This window comes from Electrona antarctica (assembly GCF_951216825.1).
Source record: "Electrona antarctica genome assembly, chromosome: 10".
Classification (NCBI taxonomy): domain Eukaryota; kingdom Metazoa; phylum Chordata; class Actinopteri; order Myctophiformes; family Myctophidae; genus Electrona; species Electrona antarctica.
In genome coordinates this window covers 51,721,271-51,743,114 of record NC_136791.1, presented here as the reverse complement: position 1 = coordinate 51,743,114, position 21,844 = coordinate 51,721,271, and the positions used below count along the sequence as shown (strand labels likewise).

Here is a 21,844-nt window from a genome sequence, read left to right as displayed (position 1 = left end):
GACATTGCCAAAGCATTTCCGGGGGTCCCCGGCCAAAAACGTTGAGAACCCCTGAACTAAGTATTAAAAACAAAAAGAAAAGAAAAAACAACAACAAAGCTTATAGGGTTTAAGTGGTTAATGTCAGTTTGACTACTCCAGCAGTGTGGCAGTAGAATCAGAGCTCGTGTTTCCCATCTGTTACAATGAAACGGTTTATCCCTGCATTAGCCATTAGCTAACGTTAAGTCTCAATGCTGTGTCTGACAGACCAGTCCCTCTGGGTATCTGGCCTCATGCTGCTTTGGCTAGGGCTATTATTGGACTCTGTATGTGTCTCTGTGCCTGCTGCATGCCCGAGAGTGTCCAGATCATGTGTTTTTGCATATTGGTTTATTTTTTTGGTTTATTAACCCATTTTGACCTGAGATCAGATTCTAAAAATGTCTTCTACATCCTGACAGTTTTCTGAAAAAGCTATGTTTCTATGTCAGTCGTTCTTCGATTTAAAAAAAATAGCAGACCTACAAGCTCGTAGCGCGCCACTCGGTGGCGCGCTATGAGCTTGTAGATCTGCTATTTTTCAATAGCTAAAGCATAACATAATACAAACACCAAAAGGGGTTCCCGCCCAAAATGGGTTTAAGGTATATTCAGTGATTTCACTTAATTCAAATATCACTTCTTGTTTTGTTTTGTTGTGATAATCCTCCCTACTATAGAGTGTGCTGTCCATATAAGGAGTTCCTCCCTGTCCCCAGTTAACCCCTGGGGGTAAAAAAAACGTTTTTGGCTAGGTGAAATGAAATGAAATGAAATCTATATTTACCCAGGGTATCTGGGCTAAGCTCAAGAACTTGTTTCCAGCCAGGCCCTGCTCATAGAACACATTTCATCGTAGTGGTTGATGCCTTGTTCAAGGGCATTTCAGCGGTGGTAATTTTAACGTGTCGGACGGCTGATTCGAACTGGGAACCTTCCGGTATCTAGACCGCGCCGCTATCCGTTCGGCCACCGCTGCCACAGTGGCCCAGCCTTGGCCCAGCCCAGCCTTGGCCCAGCCTTGGCCCAGCCTTCATCCAATCAGGATAGAGAGGGGCCTTCCACCAATCATGATCGAGCGGGGGGGCGGGCCTCGGTGTGTGTGCTGTTGGCCTGTCGCGCATCGCCCCACTGTAGTGTGTGCATGTGCACATCTTGTTACCGGGGGCGGACCGGGGGGTTTTCCAAATCACCCGAATCACTGAATGCTCCTTTAAATCGTGATAATGGGAAAATCTGTAGTCCCATATAATAGGTAAAGGCAAGGGGTCATGACTCATGAATACAGAATTACTATAAAACCATGAACAGGTATTCAGATGATTCAATTTACATATGTATGTTTTTGTGTTCACTTGAAGGACTGTGCGTGTGTGCTTGTATATGCACTTATGTGTCTTGATGGGAATTGTATTCGCGTGCGTTTGTTGTGTGGGGAGGACTACTGTAGGAACGGGCATGTGTGTGTGTGAGCACGAGCTCACGTGTGAGAAGAAGATGCAGCGGAAATGCTCCATTGAGCAGCGGAAAGACGCTGCATGGCGTCCTTCAGAGACAGGCAGAAGGGAAATGAATCACATCCTCCTCCCTCTCTCTGCCCCAAATGCTCTCTCCATCAGCCCCTCCATGTAAACCGAAATGATTCCCATGTCTGTGGATGCAGCGCATTGGGAAGACAGCCAAAGAAAGCCTGCTGAGTGTCCCTCCTTCTTTGGCCACATCGGGTACTGCTAAGCCTTGGTCCCTTTTGGATCCACGTATGAAGATGCTTGACAAGCTGGTTCAGCAGAAGGCTGAACCAGATTTTGCTGTTCTGATGGCAGGCCCCCTTGACTTCAACAAAGAGAGGCTGGAGGCCACACTGGACCGCCCCTGGTAAGGTTGCAGTAGAAGCAGAAGAAAACCCAAACACCCACACAACATGACCACATCTCCTGTCATCACTGTGTGACCCAACTGACCCATGGATGGACTTCAAAGAAGCCGACCTACCCACACCCCAGATGCCCTCCAGTCTTGCCCCTGGCTCACTGTAAAAGCGCCGTTGCTTTGAGGGAAATGCACAGACGCAACTCACACATGTGTTTGCTCTTAGACATCCCAAGACCTCCAACAACAATTCCAATATTTTTCTAAAGTATTTCATAAATAATGGCGGAAAAAATCGAATAATTCCCATGAATAAATAAAATAAAATTTTAAGGAAGTGACAATTTGAGCTTGCAGATCTACGATTTACACTAGTTTGGGTCCCGGGCAAACATCTAATTTCTCTTTTGGATCTTGAGCTAAAAGGTTTGGGAACCATATAAGGAGTTCCTCCCTGTCCCCAGTTAACACCTGGGGTCAAAAAAACGTAGGTTTCGTTTTTGGCTAGGTGGCCCAGCCATCATCCAATCAGGATAGAGAGGGGCCTTTCTCCAATCATGATCGAGGAGTGGGGGTGGGCCTTGGTGCATGCGCTGTTGGCCTGTTGCGTGTTCCCCCACTGTAGAGCGTGTGCATGTGCACATCTTGTTACCGGGGCGGACCGGGGTTTTTTCCAAATCACCCAAATCTCACTGAATGCTCCTTTAACAAAAATATTTCACTGTTATTGTGAGATATTATTTATGCAAAAACGAGATCATAGTGTTTATGTACCACAAGGCTGATAAGAAGACCCCAGGGAGATTGTAGATGTTTATTGTGGTTTTGTAGCAAACAAATGTTTGTGTTTTGGTATGGGAGGGAGGAGCAATTTCTGTCACAGAGCCCCACATGTCAACTACTGATATGTTCCTGTATTTGAACAGACCGAAGGGCTTCCGTAGAAGTTCTTTGTACCTTTTCAACACCATTTTTGTGAAATGGAGTACACACCTGCAGGTAACCCCCATTACCCACTTAGATAAAGCATGTAGGTGGGGTGCAACAAATACAGTACAGACTACTACAGAGTGTAAAAATTGATTTCAGTTAAGTGAACACAGCAAGGATTTTGCTGTTCTGATGGCAGGCCCCCTTGACTTCAACAAAGAGAGGCTGGAGGTCACACTGTACCGCCCCTGGTAAGGTCGCGGTAGAAGCAGAAGAAAACCCAAACACCCACACAACATGACCACATCTCCTGTCATCACTGTGTGACCTGCATGGACTTCAAAGAAGCCAACCTACCCACACCCCAGATGCCCTCCAGCCTCACCCCTGGCTCACTGTAAAAGCACCGTTGCCTTGAGGGAAACGCACAGACGCAACTCACACATGTGTTTGCTCTTAGACATCCCAAGACCTCCAACAACAACACATGGAAGCCATATTGGTTTCCGTGCCAATGTCAATAAGGATATGGTGACCCCATTGCGGTTGGAATATTTAGATGTTACCTGCTACGTTGCTAAATGATCCGTCGTGGCAGTGAAACGTCAGCTTTCTTTGGTCACAGTGGCTCTGATTAGTGCCCACTTCCGTGAAGCAGTTCGGCGTGTGTATCGCTTTTCCGAATGTATATTTACTTTAGAGTGCAGCTGTATGAGTTAGTGCTGTGAAGTCACTGTTGAAACGTCTATGTACATGAATGGTATGTCTCTGTTTTCATAGTCTGCTTTTATTTCACACAAAATTGCATGCTACAGTGTTAGACACACTTGCACACACATACACTATGTAGGCAAAGAGAGAGAGAGAGAGAGGGACACGAACGCACAAACGCGCATGCACGCACGCACGCACGCACGCACACACACACACGCACGCACACACACACACACACACACACAGTTACAAAGACAGATTCACACATAACACACATTCACACACAAAAGCAGGTGCACGCATATGCTATACGTACACACACAAACCCCATGTCTCCCATCCCTCAGCCTGATCCCTAGAGCTGATGTTAAGTGATGTGGACATGCTCAATCCTGTCTCACTTTATCTAGTGTAGCCAATCCTTGAGAGCAGAAGTTCACAAGTTATAGCACCCTCTCTCTCTCTCTCTCTCTCTCTCTCTCACACTCACTCTCTCTCTCACTCACTCTCACTGACACACACACACACACACACACACACACACACACACACACACACACACACACACACACACACACACACACACACACGAGTAGGCTACAGCTCTATACTGTAGTGTACATATGAATTTGGCATGTTAGTTTTTATGATATCACATTCCCGGCTCTGACGTCCCCCCCTGTGGGAGACATGGGAGCAGGAGAGGCCAAATGATTACAGTAGAGTTCTCTCTCTGTGTGTGTTGAAATCTTGTGCTTGTATAGTTAACTAATACCAGGTGTATTCATTTACAATTCACAGAGTTGATTTTTCAGGGGGTCATGCCAAGACAACCCATTGTCACGGGCATGTGTGCACAGTACGTGCATATGCCTTCTGTGCCTCAGAAATGAATAGTTCACCATCACAGCTTGAGTGCTGCCGAGTTTGCACCTGGACTTGAGGTAATAAAGCAGTAGTTAGTGTAATGGCTTTTAAACGAGCTTCCAAACGACCAAGGCCGTAACATTAAACAATGGCAGACTGCTATGGCAACTCCTTCAGGGCATTTCTCTGTCCGCCTGTGTGCTTCTCCTTGGCCTTAAGTGCATTAAAGGACTGCTCCGTGAGTGCTAGTTTTTCTCTTTTAGAGATTTGTTTGTAAAGTTATTTTCCCGACCGTGCACCCGGTAAGAATGCTCAGAGAGATTAAGACGAGATGGAGTCATGCTTGCTTCCTTGATGTAAAGAAGCTTCTCCTTGGCATGCCTGCTTATCTGTATATCTCTCAGTCTCTTTGCCCGCTATCCTGTAGACGTGTGTGTGTGACACAATCTCAGTAGATTGAATCGAAATTATCTCTGTGATAAAAACAACAACATAACAAGCAAATTCCAGAGCTCATGTACCAAACTTGCTCGCAATGACTGTTTTACTGAAAGGCAGGGAGCGGGCAAAGTTGTTTACTCCTTCCTCCTTAAATGAGGTGGCCCACTTCTCTTATCTAAACAAGGCTAGGTGAAAGCTAACACATGGCTGGACCAAGGGATGGGCAAGAATACATAACAATGAAAGTTGTTACAAAATACTGTACAGATATATAACAAAATAAGAAAATACAAATACCAGTGCCAAATAATGTATTTGACATGACTATGTATTTTGTATCTTCATAATATTGACAATACACTTCCCAGAAATCTCTAATCTCCACAATGTTGATAAAAATGTTCTAATATCAATGTCAGAATATTAACAGTAGCAGATAGTAGTAGTAGCACATACCGATTTCGAGATAGGTTTAGGTTAGATCTGCTTCTTTTGATGATTATGTGTGACGCTGTAGTAGTATGGTCAATTTACAGTAGGGTGTTTATTTACAACAACAAAAACAAAAAACACAAAAGGATCAAATATGAGGTTTCTTCTGCCCAACAGCAACAATATCTTTATTTTGCTGTTCTGCATATTCGTGTGGTGAATGTTGATGGAGTTTAACTGAATAGACAGATAGCTGGGCTAGGATGATTCAAAATGTAGAGGAGTCAGCTGCTATATTACACACAGTGTAGGAATTTGATGCTTTGTTTGGCCCAGTCCAATCTGAGAACCCATCTGCAAAACATAAAGGAAAAACAGCGCCCTCTTTTCCTTCCGACTGAGGAGCCACACACATGTATATTGCTTCAGGTAGTGTGACAGGATGGCTGTCCTCAGTTGACCGGACTGAGGTTAGCCCTGATACACCAAAGACCGCCCCTATAGAATATATGCGTGCGTGTATCCCTCTTCCATAGGCTTCTATATGTATAGAGCTGGACAAAGGCCTTTGTCCGTTCTTTGGTCATGTGTGTGTGTTCAAGCATACGTGCATGTGTGTGCACGTGCGCGGGCACATTTGGTGCAAATGTGCACGTTGTCTGCTGTCTGGGATTAAATGAATTGTATAGAAATGAGTAGGTTGAAACCAGCCATAACCAGTTTCAACCAGTATAGCAGTGTGCAATGATAACGGATCAATACAATAGGCCCTATTGCAGTGTGTGACACATATGGATATTTGTGCATCAGACATACAATATAAAACATCCGATATATAAATACATACAAGATATACCCTGATATACATTTCCTATAACAGGAATGCAGAGAAAAAGTCCAATAAATAAGAAATATCCACAAACACACAGAACATCGAGTAAACACACAGAGACAAGCGTTTATCTGACTGTACAAAAGGCTTTACGGGAATGACCATCCTATCGTGAGATGCCTTCACCCAGTGTTAAACTCATTCGTTTTGCATGCTCAAGCCTTTTTTTCCTATGACTTGCATCTGTGGTGTTTGCTGTTCCCCTCTCTCACCTCTTAAGTTAAGTGTGGCCTGTGTTGTCTGGTGAAATGTTTGATGTGTTCAGACGACAGACCATCCTCCTAAATAGAGGAGTGAGTCACTCCTGAGGTCTGGGGACTGGGGAGACAGATTCACATTGCGGGATTATTTTCCACATGTCCCTCCACATGTTAGTGAGTGATATCTGGAGCGGTTGTCCACAAAGAAAATAGAAAAGAAACGTCCATCAGTCCTACAGTTTGTTTAGTGTTTAGTCACCTAGCCTTTCCTCTTCAGCTTTGTCAGTTGACCTATAGGATGTATTGGGGCATTAAAAAAAAGTTTTTGTATTTTTTTTTAGGTTTTCTGAGCTCAATTGCACCCAAAAAACCTGAACTTTTAACATTCAGTAGATTTTCTGTGGTCTGGGGGTTTCTGGCTCAAACAAGTGCTCTGATTTTCCTGCTGATGTATGAGCCAGAAAATCCCATATATGTCAATGGAATTTGCCAGCAGATGTCACTGTTTTGCCTGTTTTCATTGCAGCCTTTTGAGGCTTCCAAACCCCAGAGAAAACTCCAAGTTCAGGTTTTTTGGGTGTAATTGAGGTCATAAAAACTAAAAGAAAAACGAAAAATAAATGAAAATTAATGTCATGAAACCTTTAACTAACCTGTATATTCGTAGGCAGTTAGGGAGTATTTGGAGGTTGTTGTTTTTTTGTGAGATGAACATAATTATGTATTCCGGATGGATGGGTGGATGGATGGGTGGATGGGTGGGTGGATGGATGGATGGATGGGTGGATGGATGGGTGGATGGATGGGTGGGTGGATAGATGGGTGGATGGATGGATGGGTGGATGGATGGGTGGATGGATGGATGGATGGATGGATGGATGGATGGGTGGATGGATGGGTGGATGGATGGATGGGTGGATGGATGGATGGGTGGATGGGTGGATGGATGGGTGGATGGATGGATGGATGGATGGATGGATGGATGGATGGATGGGTGGATGGGTGGATGGCTAGGTGTGGTTACTGTGGTAGAGAAATTAGAGAGAGCGACATGCAGTTATTGAAGATATGGACGTGAGGTGAGGACTGTGCACAATGTGCACATGCAGAGCCTATAGCTCTCACCGGGTCGTTGCACAGACTAGTTTTCATCTCTGAAACATATCTATCCATTCCACCAAGCTACCTGTCACTGATATGTCTGTAACACTGTCACTTTGTTCTCGTTCCGTTCACCTTCTCACTGTGGCTGACAGCAGTTCCTTGTCACTGATATATCTGTAACACTGTCACTGTGCCTGGTTCCGTTCACCTTCTCACTGTGGCTGACAGCAGTTCCTTGTCACTGATATATCTGTAACACTGTCACTGTGCCTGGTTCCGTTCACCCTCACTGTGGCTGACAGCAGTTCCTTGTCACTGATATATCTGTAACACTGTCACTGTGCCTGGTTCCGTTCACCTTCACTGTGGCTGACAGCAGTTCCTTGTCACTGACTCACATCCACCTGACGTTTCAGCTGTGTGTTACTTCCTCTCTCCATCTGGTTATGTTCTTATCTCACACAGAGGGGGAGACTTTGGGGGGATTTGCAGACTCCCTGTGTGTGTGTGTATGTGTGCGTGCGTTGCGTGCGTGCGTGCGTGCGTGCGTGCGTGCGTGCGTGCGTGTGTTTGTATGCGGATGAGCTCCATATTTTTTACTCTCTTATGTGGTTCAAATGTCCCCACGAGAATAGAAAAAGGAAATCCTGGACCTTTACTAGGTAACCGTGTGTGTGTGTGTGTGTGTGTGTGTGTGTGTGTGTGTGTGTGTGTGTGTGTGTGTGTGTGTGTGTGTGTGTGTGTGTGTGTGTGTGTGTGTGTGTGTGTGTGTGTGTGTGTGTGTGTGTGTGTGTGTGTGTGTGTGTGTGTGTGTGTGTGTGTGTGTGTGTGTGTGTGTGTGTGTTTCTGCACATGGTCATGCAGTTAAGGAGTGTGCTTGCGTGTGTGTGTGTGTGTGTGTGTGTGTGTGTGTGTGTGTGTGTGTGTGTGTGTGTGTGTGTGTGTGTGTGTGTGTGTGTGTGTGTGTGTGTGTGTGTGTGTGTGTGTGTGAGAGAGAGGTATATGGTGATTATATGCAGCTGAAATCCCTCCTCAGTTACTGGCTATCACTATCTTTGTTGTCTTCTAAAAATAACTTCACCTTCAGGATCAAGACTGCTTCTGTTACACCAAGCTCTAAAGTCTAACCCAATCAGGACGGTTTAATAAGAATTGCATATTGTGTTTGTGTATGTTATTTGTTATATACGCCTATGGAATAGCCTCCCCATGGACTTGAGAGTGTTGCAGACTGTGGAATCTTTTAAAACAGGCCTGAAAACGTTCCTGTTTCGGAAGGCTTTTTCGTGTTGAACTGTTTCGTGTTGATTATATGTTTTTAACCATGTAGCACTCTGGGATTCCCTGTGAATGAAAAGTGCAATACAAATAAATTTCATTATTATTATTATTATTATTTATTTAGAGATAGACATGTCATATAATGTTTGCTTGTCCACAAATATATATGTTCTTTCAGAACTTCATACCACTTAATTGTTTTATTTTACTCTATTTACTTACTTAAGTTACATTGTCATTTGTAGACTAGAGTTCATGCCATTTACTTTTGATCTTGCACTTTGTAAGTTGCTCTAGGTAAGAGTGTCTGCTAAATATCTAAACTGTAAGTCGTAGGACTGTATACGAGGTTGTGAGTTAGTACACATAGCTCTTTCATAGATACTTTTGTCTTGCTTCTCGTTGCCAGCTCATCTTACTGTCTCAATTCACCTCACAGCCTCCCCCCTCAGTCCTATTTATATCTTTGGGTAAACAAAATGGATACAGGAATGGGTCGGACGCGTCAGGTCCCTCTTCTGAGATTGTGCATGCTTGTTGTCAGGGGCGTCGGGTGCAGTTTATAGTTTACAGGCCGCACACATGCAAGGCCCCACGTGACGTGGCGACGCGTGGGCCCTGACTGCGGGCAGCACAGCCGAGATGATTCCCTTCAGAAACAGAAACCTTCACCACGAATGGATAAATATATCCTTTCTCTGTATGTCTGGGCGAGCCGTCAGTAGCTTGGTTTCCACTACATTAACTAGGTTAAGCCAGCAGTTCTTAGTCATGATTTACCGTACTTAAAACGTCAGTTTTCCAACATCTGTGGGTTTTTATTTTTTGTGAACGTACAGCTGCCAACATAACTGAAGTGATTCACTAGCTTGGCTACAGTTTTAAACAAACAAATATGCATGTGATGGTCTTTATTTTGCGTTTTGAGTTCTTACAAATGACAGATCTTACTTGACTCAGCTGTGGAATAGTGACAATTGCATTTCTGTATGGGAGTTGCCACGTGGCACTGTGTAGGTTGTACCACTCATAGAAAATCCTATCGTTGTCACTGGCAGAGTTACGTAACTACAGTTCTATGTGTTCTGGATGAAGAAATAGAACTGTAGACTCTTAACAACTGACCTCTGCATGTTATATTGAAGTGGTCAACTGTAAACCGAGTTAATCTTGGCATAAAAATCTAAGTATACTTTCTTTTTTCCTTTTTTAATTTGAAGCAATACATCTTTAGAATGTGTTCCAGCTAAATGTGTCCCCATTGTGCTTCCTCTTGTGCCCAGATCAAGCTTCCTGTGCTGATGCTGGGCCGTTCGGCAGACCTGAGACCAGGGGAATTTGTTGTTGCCATTGGCAGCCCGTTCTCCCTCCAGAACACAGTCACCACAGGGATAGTCAGCACCACCCAGCGAGGGGGCAAGGAGCTGGGCCTGCGCAACTCAGACATGGACTACATCCAGACGGACGCCATCATCAATGTATGTGAATATGAGGGTTCAGAGCATATCATTCACTAACACAATATTCAATGCATTCACATTGTGTCTGCTTTCTTTTATAGTATGGAAACTCTGGAGGGCCGTTGGTCAATCTGGTAAGAAACATATTTTATGTAATTGCCAGTCAAGGAAACATTTTTAACCCATTTAGGCCTGACCTCAAAATTTTAAAGAAATCTTCTAAATCGTCCAGTTTTCTGAAATAAAAATGTTCACGATTTTTCAAAAATAGCAGACCTACAAGCTCGTAGCGCGCCACTCGGTGGCGCGCTATGAGCTTGTAGATCTGCTATTTTTCAATAGCTAAATTATAACAATGTTTAAAACACCAAAAGGGGTTCTCGCCCAAAATGGGTTAACGGTAACTTGATAAAAATCAGTGATCATAATTAGCCCCCCCCTTTGAGGTAGCATACCAGACATTAAGTTGAGTTGTCTTTCAGGATGGCGACGTGATTGGGATTAACACGTTGAAAGTGACGGCAGGCATCTCATTCGCCATCCCCTCGGACAAGATCCGTGAGTTCCTGGCAGAGTCCTACGAGCGGCTGTCCAGACTAGGTATAAGAGCTGTCATCCTTCATGGTTTATTGTGTTTTTAGTTTTTTTTTCCTTTTCCAGAAAGGCCCTGCTTCACGTTCACAGACAAACATACATTAAAACCTGGGAACTGTCCCAGGACAACCACAGTCTACAGTCTTAGGCCTGACTCACACCTTCGCATCTAGCATACAACATTGATGCATGCTAGATGTAAAGAAAGGGTTTGTTTACATCTTGAACCCAATGCATTTCCAATGGAAGTCACATGGTTTGACACAACATTTGTGTTGTACGGCTTTCGGCTGTGTTTCGACTGCCCCCCACCCCCTCATACAACACAAATGTTGTGTCAAACCATGTGACTCCCATTGGAAATGCATTGTGAGCTTGCATCAGTCAATAAGTCTCATGCATCAGCTATACATCAATCTGTTGTGAAGGTGTGAGTCAGGCCTTATGCTGTTGGCCACTGAGCACCTCCACTGGATCGGTTGGGGCTTGAGTGCCTTGATCAAGGGCACTTCAGCAGTGTTGGGGGGGCGTGAATCTATTTTGCGTCCGAGCATAGACATGGTAACGCCCCACCTGCCTCTGATTGGCCTATACCGACACTGCCCGTCTTGACTGTCCTCCGAGGTGGTATACGGTATGATACAAGAGAACTGTAACTTGTAACTTTTATTTTTGTAGAAGATGCAAACTAATATTGCTTATGCCGTTTCCTTTGATGGAATAATTGATTGAACACATACGCCGTAATATCATTTGATTTGGGTGTGTTCTAAATAAAGTGTTTGTGTTGGGGGGAAGGGGGGGGGGGGGTGATACCGCTGATATTATGCGCTAATTTGCAAGCTATTTGCAAGCCATTAGGGTAAGAAAGAAATGGCTGCCATGTGAATATGGACTATATGGATCTTTACCTGCCATGACCTCAAACGATTGCAGTGGAAAATGCACAGATTCCAACATATGTCTAGTTATACTGTCTTTGTTTCATTTTTACTGCTGCCGCTTACCCCTGCACCTGGCCAGGACTTTGAGGCGGTTTCACATACTTCTTTGATATGGGGTTTGTGAGGTTGAAATTGTAAAATTCTTGGAGATAGATTTTAAAATGAGCGGAAAACAAGGCTATCAAACTCTGTGATGGAACACAGCAGGGTATGGTAGTAAAGTATGTGCAATATTCGAACACGTACTCACGCAAGTATGCACACACACACACATGCACGCACGCACGCACGCACGCACGCACGCACGCACGCACGCACGCACGCACGCACGCACGCACGCACACACACACACACACACACGCACACACACACACACACACACACACACACACACACACACACACACACTTTGAGTGTGTACATGGAGAGAAAGTGCCCAGGGCATGATTTCAGCATTCTGAAACAATTCTCCTATATGGACGATTGTGTTGGGTTATTCACTCTACAATAACACAAACTGCTCCACAGTTACTGTATAAGTCTATTGAGTGATCCAAAGTAATATTTCTTTCCCCCTAATGTGGTACTACAAAAACTCCCCTATTGAATTTTATGGAGGACTAATGTATGGCCTAGCAACCCAAAACTACTCTGTGATTGAAGGAAATTCATTCTACAAGACTCTTTTCATAGAGCTCTATTGTGTGCAGGGCAGTCGTAATCCCTTATTTATATGGATTCAAGACTGTGGAAGGTGAGGGACGTAGTGAAATAGTTACAATCCAGGACTTATTTAAATGTAGGCTATGGAATTTGTTTTATACCTCTATATTCTGTTAGTAATCATTGCTATAGTAACAGGGGTCCCCCCCCCCCCCCTCTCCAGCTCTTTAGTAAACAGAAAATACATTTTCAGGTTGGATACCAATTTTATCTGATTGGAAGAGTGAACTCATACAGGATACAGGATAAATATAAGAAAATATAAATGTTTTTTAGAAAATGTCATGATGATGAATTGAGCACAATGGATGGCTTTTTGTGTTTTTCCTTTTTATATACGGTATATTATAGATATGTTATCCTTTTATCCTTTTACTGTACTGCCCTACCGTTTTCAAATGTGTAAATAAACTAATCAAGCAATCAATAAATACTTATTTTATTTGTGTCCATTACTAGGGCGGACTGGAAAAAAGAAGTACATTGGTGTGAGGATGATGACTCTCACTCCAGCGTAAGTTGCACAATGTACATTTTGTCACTCCACCATTTTGTTGTTATTATTATTATTATTATTATTATTATTATTATTATTATTATTATTATTATTATTATTATTATTATTATTATTATTGTCTCCACCAGGCCGAAGGCATGGGGAGAGAGTATGTTTTGCACTCCGTCCGTGTGTGTGTGTGTGTGTGTGTGTGTGTCCGTCCTTCCGTCCGTCTGTTACCAGCTAATCTCCGGCACCGTTAACCCGGTCGATGCCAAACTTTGCACACACACTCCCTGGATGCCAACGATGAACCTCTGCCCCACATTTTCCAGAACGGCCTGTTATAGCGCCACCATGAGGCAGCTTTTCACATGTTTTGCCTGAAACTGCACCGATCTGCGTGAAACGTTGCATGCACACTCCCTAGAGGCCAAGGACAAACCTTTGACCTGCATTTTCCGCATCTGCCTTTTATAGCACCACCAGGAGGCCGACTTTTGTCAAACACATTTTTTTATATTACTCCTCCAGATTCTGTCCAAAAATCTCACAAATCGTTACACAGTATCTATATGGTCATGTGTTCAAGACGGATCTGTCCGATATTTCATATTCCATCCTAATTGGCTATAATTGGCTTTCACAGTTTGCAAGATTGCCCCGTTTTGAACAAAAGCCTCAAATCATGAACGCAGCATGCAATTTACATGAAATCTTTCACACATTTTCTTACTAGGCTGAGGAATATATCCCACCCTTTTCACATTGGCCTGTTATAGCGCCACCAACAGGTTGATTTTTGCAAAACACATTTTTGGAACAAAATGCCTCAAATCATCCAATTGCCATCAAAGGCGTATGAAGAAATGGCACCCTTTTCACATTGGCCTATTATAGCGCCACCAGGAGGCCACAACCTGACCTGCCCTGGTGGAGACCTGTGCCCCGAGGGGCACTTTTTCTAGTTATTATTATTATTATTATTTGCCTACTCGGACACCATGCAAGTTGGGAACGATGCAAGTCGGGAATACATGCCCACCCGTTGTACAATACTAAGACTAATATAATAATGTAGTAGTCGCAGTAGTAGCATGTTGTCTGACATATTGAAGTCTCAGGCTTCTCTCACAATTTCTCACAAGCTGCCACTTACTGTATATTGGTGATTGGTGATGCAAAGCTCAGCCAATTAGTGAAGCCCACGTAAAACTCTTTCATCATCTCTGATCCTTCATGGACTATTAACATTTGACAGTACTGGCCTATTTGCTTTGATTGTGACTGGAATAATCACTGCTTGGCCATACCATCCTTCATAGTACCCCACCACCCACTGACCATTTCCCTGTCTCTTAGGTTAGCCAAGGAGCTGAAGAGTCGACACAGAGACTTCCCTGACGTCACATCCGGAGCCTACGTAATGGAGGTCATTGCCAAGACGCCAGCTGCAGTGTAAGGACAACTTTTCTCTGCACGTATCGGTCAAAAGGCGTGCGCACAAATTAATATAAACTTAACTTGGTCAGAAGGTTGCAGAGTTCTGTGGAATGTGGCGACAGGTTACCGCTCACTTGTCCTGGGCCACGGGACATTGTGTTTGGCACTTTGCGCTGTACACGTATTGAATTTATAAATATACAAGACACTCACTCAACGCCCCTACTCGGCTCTGTTCTCCGGTCTTTTGTTCCAGTAGTTCCGTCATCTCTTGTGTGTGTGCACTTCATGCACACACAGAAATATACACACACATTTGCACAGGTTTATACAACTGTCTTAGCAAAACAAAAATTCACCCACAATCCCAGCCCCCCAATGCAATCAACCACCACCACAACTCCAGCAGAGTGTGGCTAGAGAAACGCCGAGCTCAGCTATTTCCTCCAGCCCTCATACAGGGAGGCAACTAGCTTCTCTGTGGTTTTCCTGGGTCTACTTACCCAGCCCTTGTGAGCATGGTCTCCAGAACTTGTCTGGACTCTACTTAGTGTTTAAGTCACTATGACATTTCTCTGGTTCCCTTTACATTGTGTTGCCTGAGATGTTCTTTTGATCTCATGCTTTTGGCTATTATGTTAGTACTGGCCCTTGCGAGTACAGCTTGGCCCCACCGTAGAAAAGAGGGTCCTGTGTCCCACTGGAGGTGTGGGCATTAGTCATGCTTGCCTAATAAATGACACATAGTTGGTGAGCGCTATGAAGAGAATGTGGAACTGTGGTCGTGTTAAAGGAGAGCAACGCAGGAAAAGGTGTGCTGGCCTCATTTAGCATGTGTCTGTGATTAAGTACTTGTTGTGTTTGGAGTCAGGCTTTGATATCACTTCTGGTTACCGGCCTTATTCCTGCTGTGATGTAGACTTTACTAGCCTTCTATTTTGAGTGTGTCTTTGCTCAGTGAGTCTTGTATTGTTGTTTTCCAGCCTGCCCTTTCTCTGCTCTCATTGAGTCATAAGTGTGGTCAGTTTCCACCAAATCTTCTCTCTCTCTCTCTCTCTCTCTCCCCCCCCCCTCTCTTTCATATGAATGTATTCAGGTCTGTTTCTGATTAAAAGGAGGTCCCACAATGCTTACACTGAATATTGACACATTCCTATATTTATTCCCTACACTGAAGAGTCCTGAACGTTATATGTTCTGAATGTGTACCCATGTAACCAAATGGGCCATATATGGACGTTCTATTTGGTTGCATTTGTACACTCTCAGAGTTAGGTAAATGAACACTGATAATTTTCTTTTTTCTTTTTTGAAGAACTATAGTTTAGATGTACAATATTTACACTTTGACAGCTAGAAACACACAAGGAATGTTTTATTTGTTTTATTGTCCAACCTTTTAGTTTTAATACAAATGGTTAATATCAAATGTTTGTAATTGTGAAACAGTCTGCCTTGAGTCCATATTTAACATAATGCAATGTGTAAGGCAAATTTAAAAGTTGAAAATGTATTGAGGTGGATGGTTGTATGTAATAATCTTAGAAAGAAAAAGTCCAATTCATGCCTTTTAATATGTGATTTTAATGTGTTTAAGCCATACTAACTTCCATAAAGTTTCGGCCCTTCGTTCACTTTATGGAAGTCAGTATTTCTCGCTGGAAACTGGAAAGACATGTTGCCCACCCCTGGGCTACAGGCTATAGAAAGTTAAATACTGGCAGAATTAAATGGTTATGTGACTGGCTACAGGTTACAAGAGATGTGCATGGAAAACAAAAGACTAATAAACTAACAAAGTCTTAGTAGACTACCAAACAGACCGATTAACCAGTTGAAACCGACCTTCCCTGTTCTGGGGCAACCATTCAGCAAATATGAAGTGAAGGTGAAGAGATTTGGTGTTGAGCGAAAAGTAAAAAAAAATGTCTAGAGCCCTGGACCATGGTCATCTAAGTATATAGGGTTTAATCGATTAATCCACTATAATAATAATAATAACTAGAAATGCACTCTGTCGAGGTGCAAACTTGCGCCTTGCACACAAGTAGTGGCCTACTTGACCAACATAAATGCACGCACGCACGCATGCACGCACGCACGCACGCACGCACGCACACAGACACACACACACACACACACACACACACATACATACATACATACCCAGCCGAACAACAAATGTACCTTAGTTACGTCATCAGCCAATCCCTGATTGGCCGACGGACACCACCGACATACACAGCCGATTACAGTACTTGCGCGCTCTGCTTGCGAAAGTAATAATAATAATAACTTGAATTTATTAGTGCTTTTCAAAACGTACATATGTGTACAGTAGTAAAAGGTGTTATTTTAACAGTGGACCCAGTCCGTTTAGTTCCATTTGTACACTCTCAAAGTTAAATGAACATTGAGGATTTGACTGAGCATGCTGTTTCTTATTAACTTGATTCTTTGCCCTTGCCTCTCTTCCAGTGGCGGCCTAAAAGAGCATGACGTCATCATATCCATCAATGGTCAGAGGATATCTTCAGCGACAGACGTCAGCAACATAATCAAAGGTGGTGCCACACTCCGAGTGGTGGTGCGCCGGGGGAACGAGGACGCCATTCTCACCATCGTCCCCATGGAGATTGACCCTTGACCGTACCCCAAATAGGACGCATTTGGGGGAGTTAATTTGTTTTTCTCATCACCAATGGACCTTGTAAGGGCGTGGCTGTGTGGGGTAGGGGGGTACGGTGCTCTAATGTGACTCCCAACCCGATGCCATGATCCGTGGCCCTGCAACCAATGGTGCCGTGCATCCAGTAAAGTTCTGGCTTTGCCTTGAAAGAAATGACTGTACAGGTACTCTATTGCAGAGTTGAAGTTTCTAATCAATGTGTATTTACCGTTTTATTCTCATATGGCTTGATCAAAGCTACTACTGTTTACCGATTTAACATAGAAAGACGGTTATTGGCATAATGTTCCCATTTAACTTTTGTTTTGAGTTGTGTTGAGTTTTGATTTTGCTTGGTGAGGCCTGTCCTGTGTCCTGTGTTGAGCACATCTGATTTGTATGATATTTTTTATTCCCCTTTTTATTTCCAGTACTGTAGTTTTTTCATGTGTTTTGATGACTACGTGTTCTGTACTGAGAACCAAATAAAGGTGTTTCTTTTGATTTACATGCACTCTTTACTTTTCTCATCTCCCATCATCACTCTCTCACATACAGTCACATGCACACAGAGAGGCACATGTCAACACAAACATACTGTATGGGCTTACATGTAACGAGTCCGACACATATATGCACATATGCAAAGGTCACTATGCACTTTCTCTCTCTCGGACGCACACACATGCATGCACGCACGCACGCACGCACACACGCACACACACACACACACGCACACACAAACAAACAGAAATTGACTGCACCGAGGATGATATTAAATATTTGAATATTTGCTTTGCATGTGCATAGTATTTGCTTAACCATGCTCACACACATGTACACAGCCACTAGGGGGACATAAAGTCAATTGGGATCTGGTTTGAATTAGTTTTTATTGCCTTCATACGGGTTTGATAGTGGCCTGGGGTGCTTGTTGGGCCAGAGGCCCTACAGGCTGACCTCAGAGACAGGAAAACGGGCCAAACGCATGATCTGATCCAGGATATGGAGGCCACAGATGAGGGCCTTCCATCAACACACAATGAAGTCTCAGTCCAGGATTATGTTGATCATATACATTTGGAAGAAATTGATTTTGGAAAACTTGGAGATACTTCTTCTTCTTCTAAACTTTGAATGGCCTCATTGTTTAGGCCCCAAATTTAGAAAAGGTCTCTAATCCCATGTTTTGTTGTCCAATGCTGCTACCCTTAATCTAACATTTGAATTACAGTGTTACGGGGCCTTGAGTTACCGCTGGCCATTCATTCTCAGTCTCCTACTCATTTCCATACATCACATGATAGTTGTATAATAGCATATAGTTTCCTGCCACTGTGCTAAATAGCCCACAGGCATGCATTATAATCACACATTGACTACATACAGCAGGCCTACCAGACATGAATTTTGTCTTCTGTCAACAGAACATGATCACATAAGTGCTGTATATTTAACTGACAAATATGTATACCTTTCCTCTCAACGTCAATCAAAGGTCTTATATACAGTACAATCTTCCTTCCATCTCACACTGAAAACTGCAGAGATATTTTACTGCTACTGCCATCTCATGGTTCTTCTCCCACATTGCAGACTGACACCTCCACACTGTAAAACCCTGAGTCCTTAAAATGGTAAATGGTGCCTTTATATAGCGCCTTTATCCAAGGCGCTTTACAGAGATTGTGCATTACATTCACCCATTCACACACACATTCATACACCGATGGCAGCGGAAACCATGCAAGGCACCAACTAGCACATCGGGAGCAATTAGGGGTTGAGTGTCTTGCTCAAGGACACTTCGACAGCAGTGGCGTGCACAGACATTTAGAGGGGCAGGTGCTCAAGTTAAAAAAGGGCACCTTGTGCAGCGCGTGGAACCGGCCGGTTGCCTTAATCCATTTTGGGCGGGAACCCCTTTTGGTGTTAGCATTATGTTATGCTTTAGCTATTGAAAAATAGCAGATCTACAAGCTCATAGCGCGCCACCGAGTGGCGCGCTACGAGCTTGTAGGTCTGCTATTTTTGAAAAAAAAAAAAGGTTATTATTTTTATTATTTTTTCAAAAGGGCACATTGCCAAAAGGGCAGGGGTGCTCTAGCACCCCCTAGTGTCTATCTGTGCACGCCACTGTTCGACAGCAACTCTGGGGGAGCCCGGGTTTGAACTGGCAACCTTGTGGTTACCATCCAGGCACTCTACCCCTGAACCACCACCGCCCCTCCCCTTCCTTATTTAACTCTGAGGCCCCTTTTCCACTGGGGTTGAACGGTTTCACTGTTTTTTTCCCCAACTAATATTGAACCAGTTCAGAGTTTTTTCCACTGAAAATTAATTGGTTCAGAACCCTAAAGGTTGGAACAAAAAAGAACGGAACCATGCAGTTCTAGAACCAGTTATTTTGGTGGAAAAGGTGCCTGAGACCGAGAGTACACAAATGGGTTACATTTGTACACTCTCAGAGTTACATACACAGCGGAGAAATACATTATACGAGAGTTACACATTCTACGAAATAATGATACGATGGGAACGATGCACAAAAAAAACGAATTTCACCCACTTTTCTTCTTATAAACCGTCCTGTGATGTGACAATAACGCTGATTCTGATTCTGAATAGGAACACCGATGATTGTGCTGCCTTGCTTCACATAGGCCTATATTAAATTGAGGTAGGAGCTACTACACTTTTACTACAGATTTGTATGTCTTCAGTTGCAAATATCTCAGGAAACATTTCCCCCTCCCAGTGTCATAGCCAGGCTGTGTTCCAAATTTTATTTTGATTTTTTATGAACGATAGGGGAAAGCAAAATGTTACAGCAAACTGATGCAAAGACATCCAAACACACACACACACACACACACACACACACACACACACACACACACACGTGATGTGGTTCTTCAGTGTGAGAGTACTTGTGTATCAGTGGATTCAGCTGTAAGGCCCAGAGTGTTCCCGTTAATGAAATCATAGCAGCCAGAGTGCCAAGCCCTGGGCCCTAACCATCAGTCATCTTCTAGGGCATGACAGGATTACCTCAACGCCCCTAAAGTCTTGGATTCACCATCTCTCTGTGAGCCCAATTAATACTGATGCCAGTATAGTGTTTTATGTGAGCATATATTGTAGGCTGACAAGATGGATTGCATTGTGTTTCAACATGAAGGTTGGAAATCTTGGAATGCTTCTCATAGTAGGATTGATTGATTGATTGAAATATTTATTAACAGTTTGCAGAATTACAGTACATTTCAAGCACAAACTCAATACAAAGGCTGTTAACTGTGAGTGGACGACCCAATTAAGCATTACACTTGTTTACAATAGGGTCCACCATGTTCAATTCATCAAAACATTGACGTACAAATAGACACTTCTATATAGACAAAGAAAAGAACAGGAATTCATCATAATGGAGGTAAAAAGGGAAAAGAAACATATACAGTGAGGGAAAAGGGGGGGGGGGATTCAGATTTTACGGGGGGCAGTTTTGAATTGCAGCCATCCGAAGGTGCTCTTTGAGAGCGGTTTTGAAGGAGTCAAGGGATTCGCATGTCTTAATGACTGTTGGTAGGGCGTTCAATCGTACCAATAGAATACCAATATAAACCCATTTGCAAAGCTTTAGCCATCTGTTATTATTTGCTGATGTCCTGCAAGCATACCAATCAACTATATTCTGAGTTGATTGTAATAAAGACACACTTACATTGTGGGCTTCATGTGATCAGGCCATTATAGAAATGTCAACAATTGATATAACTTGGAGTCCAAAAAGAATGCAGCCAGTCTCAAATGTTGCATTGCCTTGTCCTGACTGAAGGGAATTATTAGGCCTAGTGACTTGTTTGCTTGTCTTTTGATAGAGTGGATAATTGTTCCCTAACTTAACTTTTCAGATTTATCCCGCACGAGAATCTACCTGTCTTCCTTTCCAGCAGGATAGTAAAAAAATAAATTAGAATAGCGAATGTATTCAAATTCAAATACATTTACAAATACAATTAGAAATACAGCTGCCCAACAGCAATACAGGGGCCTAGCTGCCAAGGAATGCAATATGCAAAACGCAATATGCCAGTAGAAACAAAATAGATTGAGCAGAAAGAAGCTCATGCAATTAACAAAAGTTTGCAAGTTTTAGTAGGCCTACTTCATCTAATCATCATCTAATTAGGCTTATGCAATTTATCACCATAGCGACATGGATGAGTCAGGATGACAGTGGAACCTTGAATGAGTATGTCTACTAGTAGGCCTAGGCTATGAGTAATGGCCAGCCATTTCAATGTTGATACAGTGGAAGTTGGAACTACTACTGTACATATAATGACAACATCTGTCCCCTGGAGCAGTGCCAATAGTTATTGATGACCTGACAGTGTCCTCTGTTTAGACTGTTTATAACATCCTACACTAGCTCAATGGCTCTGGTGTGGGCCTGGCTGTGACCCTCCCCCCTTCCCTGTTTTATTTAATTTCCAAACAGTTACGTCCCTTGATATTGCCAAGAAGCATTGTGGTGTAGCTTCATTGCCATGCATCAACTTAAGAGTTGAACTTGGATTCTGCAACTGTAGTAATTTCCAGCGTTTTTTTATTTTTGTTTATTTTTTCTGGGGTTTGAGGGGACAGTTTACATTCAGAAGAGAGATGAATCAATAATAAACAAAGAGACACATAATAACTATAGGCCTACAGTGGGGAAAGAAAGGGTTGCGCACTGAATGGCCTTAGCTATAAGTTGAGC

General features: G+C 43.2%; 1 protein-coding gene across 1 annotated transcript in view; it reads left to right on the top strand.

Moving 5' to 3' along the window:
• The window catches only part of LOC306931077 (serine protease HTRA1A-like), a 38,821-nt gene extending 21,234 nt beyond the window's left edge, over window positions 1-17,587 (top strand). The window contains exons 4-9 of the mRNA XM_079512264.1: window positions 10,035-10,229; window positions 10,313-10,345; window positions 10,694-10,811; window positions 12,932-12,986; window positions 14,331-14,426; window positions 16,890-17,587. Coding sequence (XP_079368390.1) covers window positions 10,035-10,229; window positions 10,313-10,345; window positions 10,694-10,811; window positions 12,932-12,986; window positions 14,331-14,426; window positions 16,890-17,058 — 666 coding nt within the window. The 3' untranslated portion in view covers window positions 17,059-17,587. The remainder of the gene's footprint in view (window positions 1-10,034; window positions 10,230-10,312; window positions 10,346-10,693; window positions 10,812-12,931; window positions 12,987-14,330; window positions 14,427-16,889) is intronic.
• The last annotated feature ends 4,257 nt before the right edge of the window (window positions 17,588-21,844 follow it).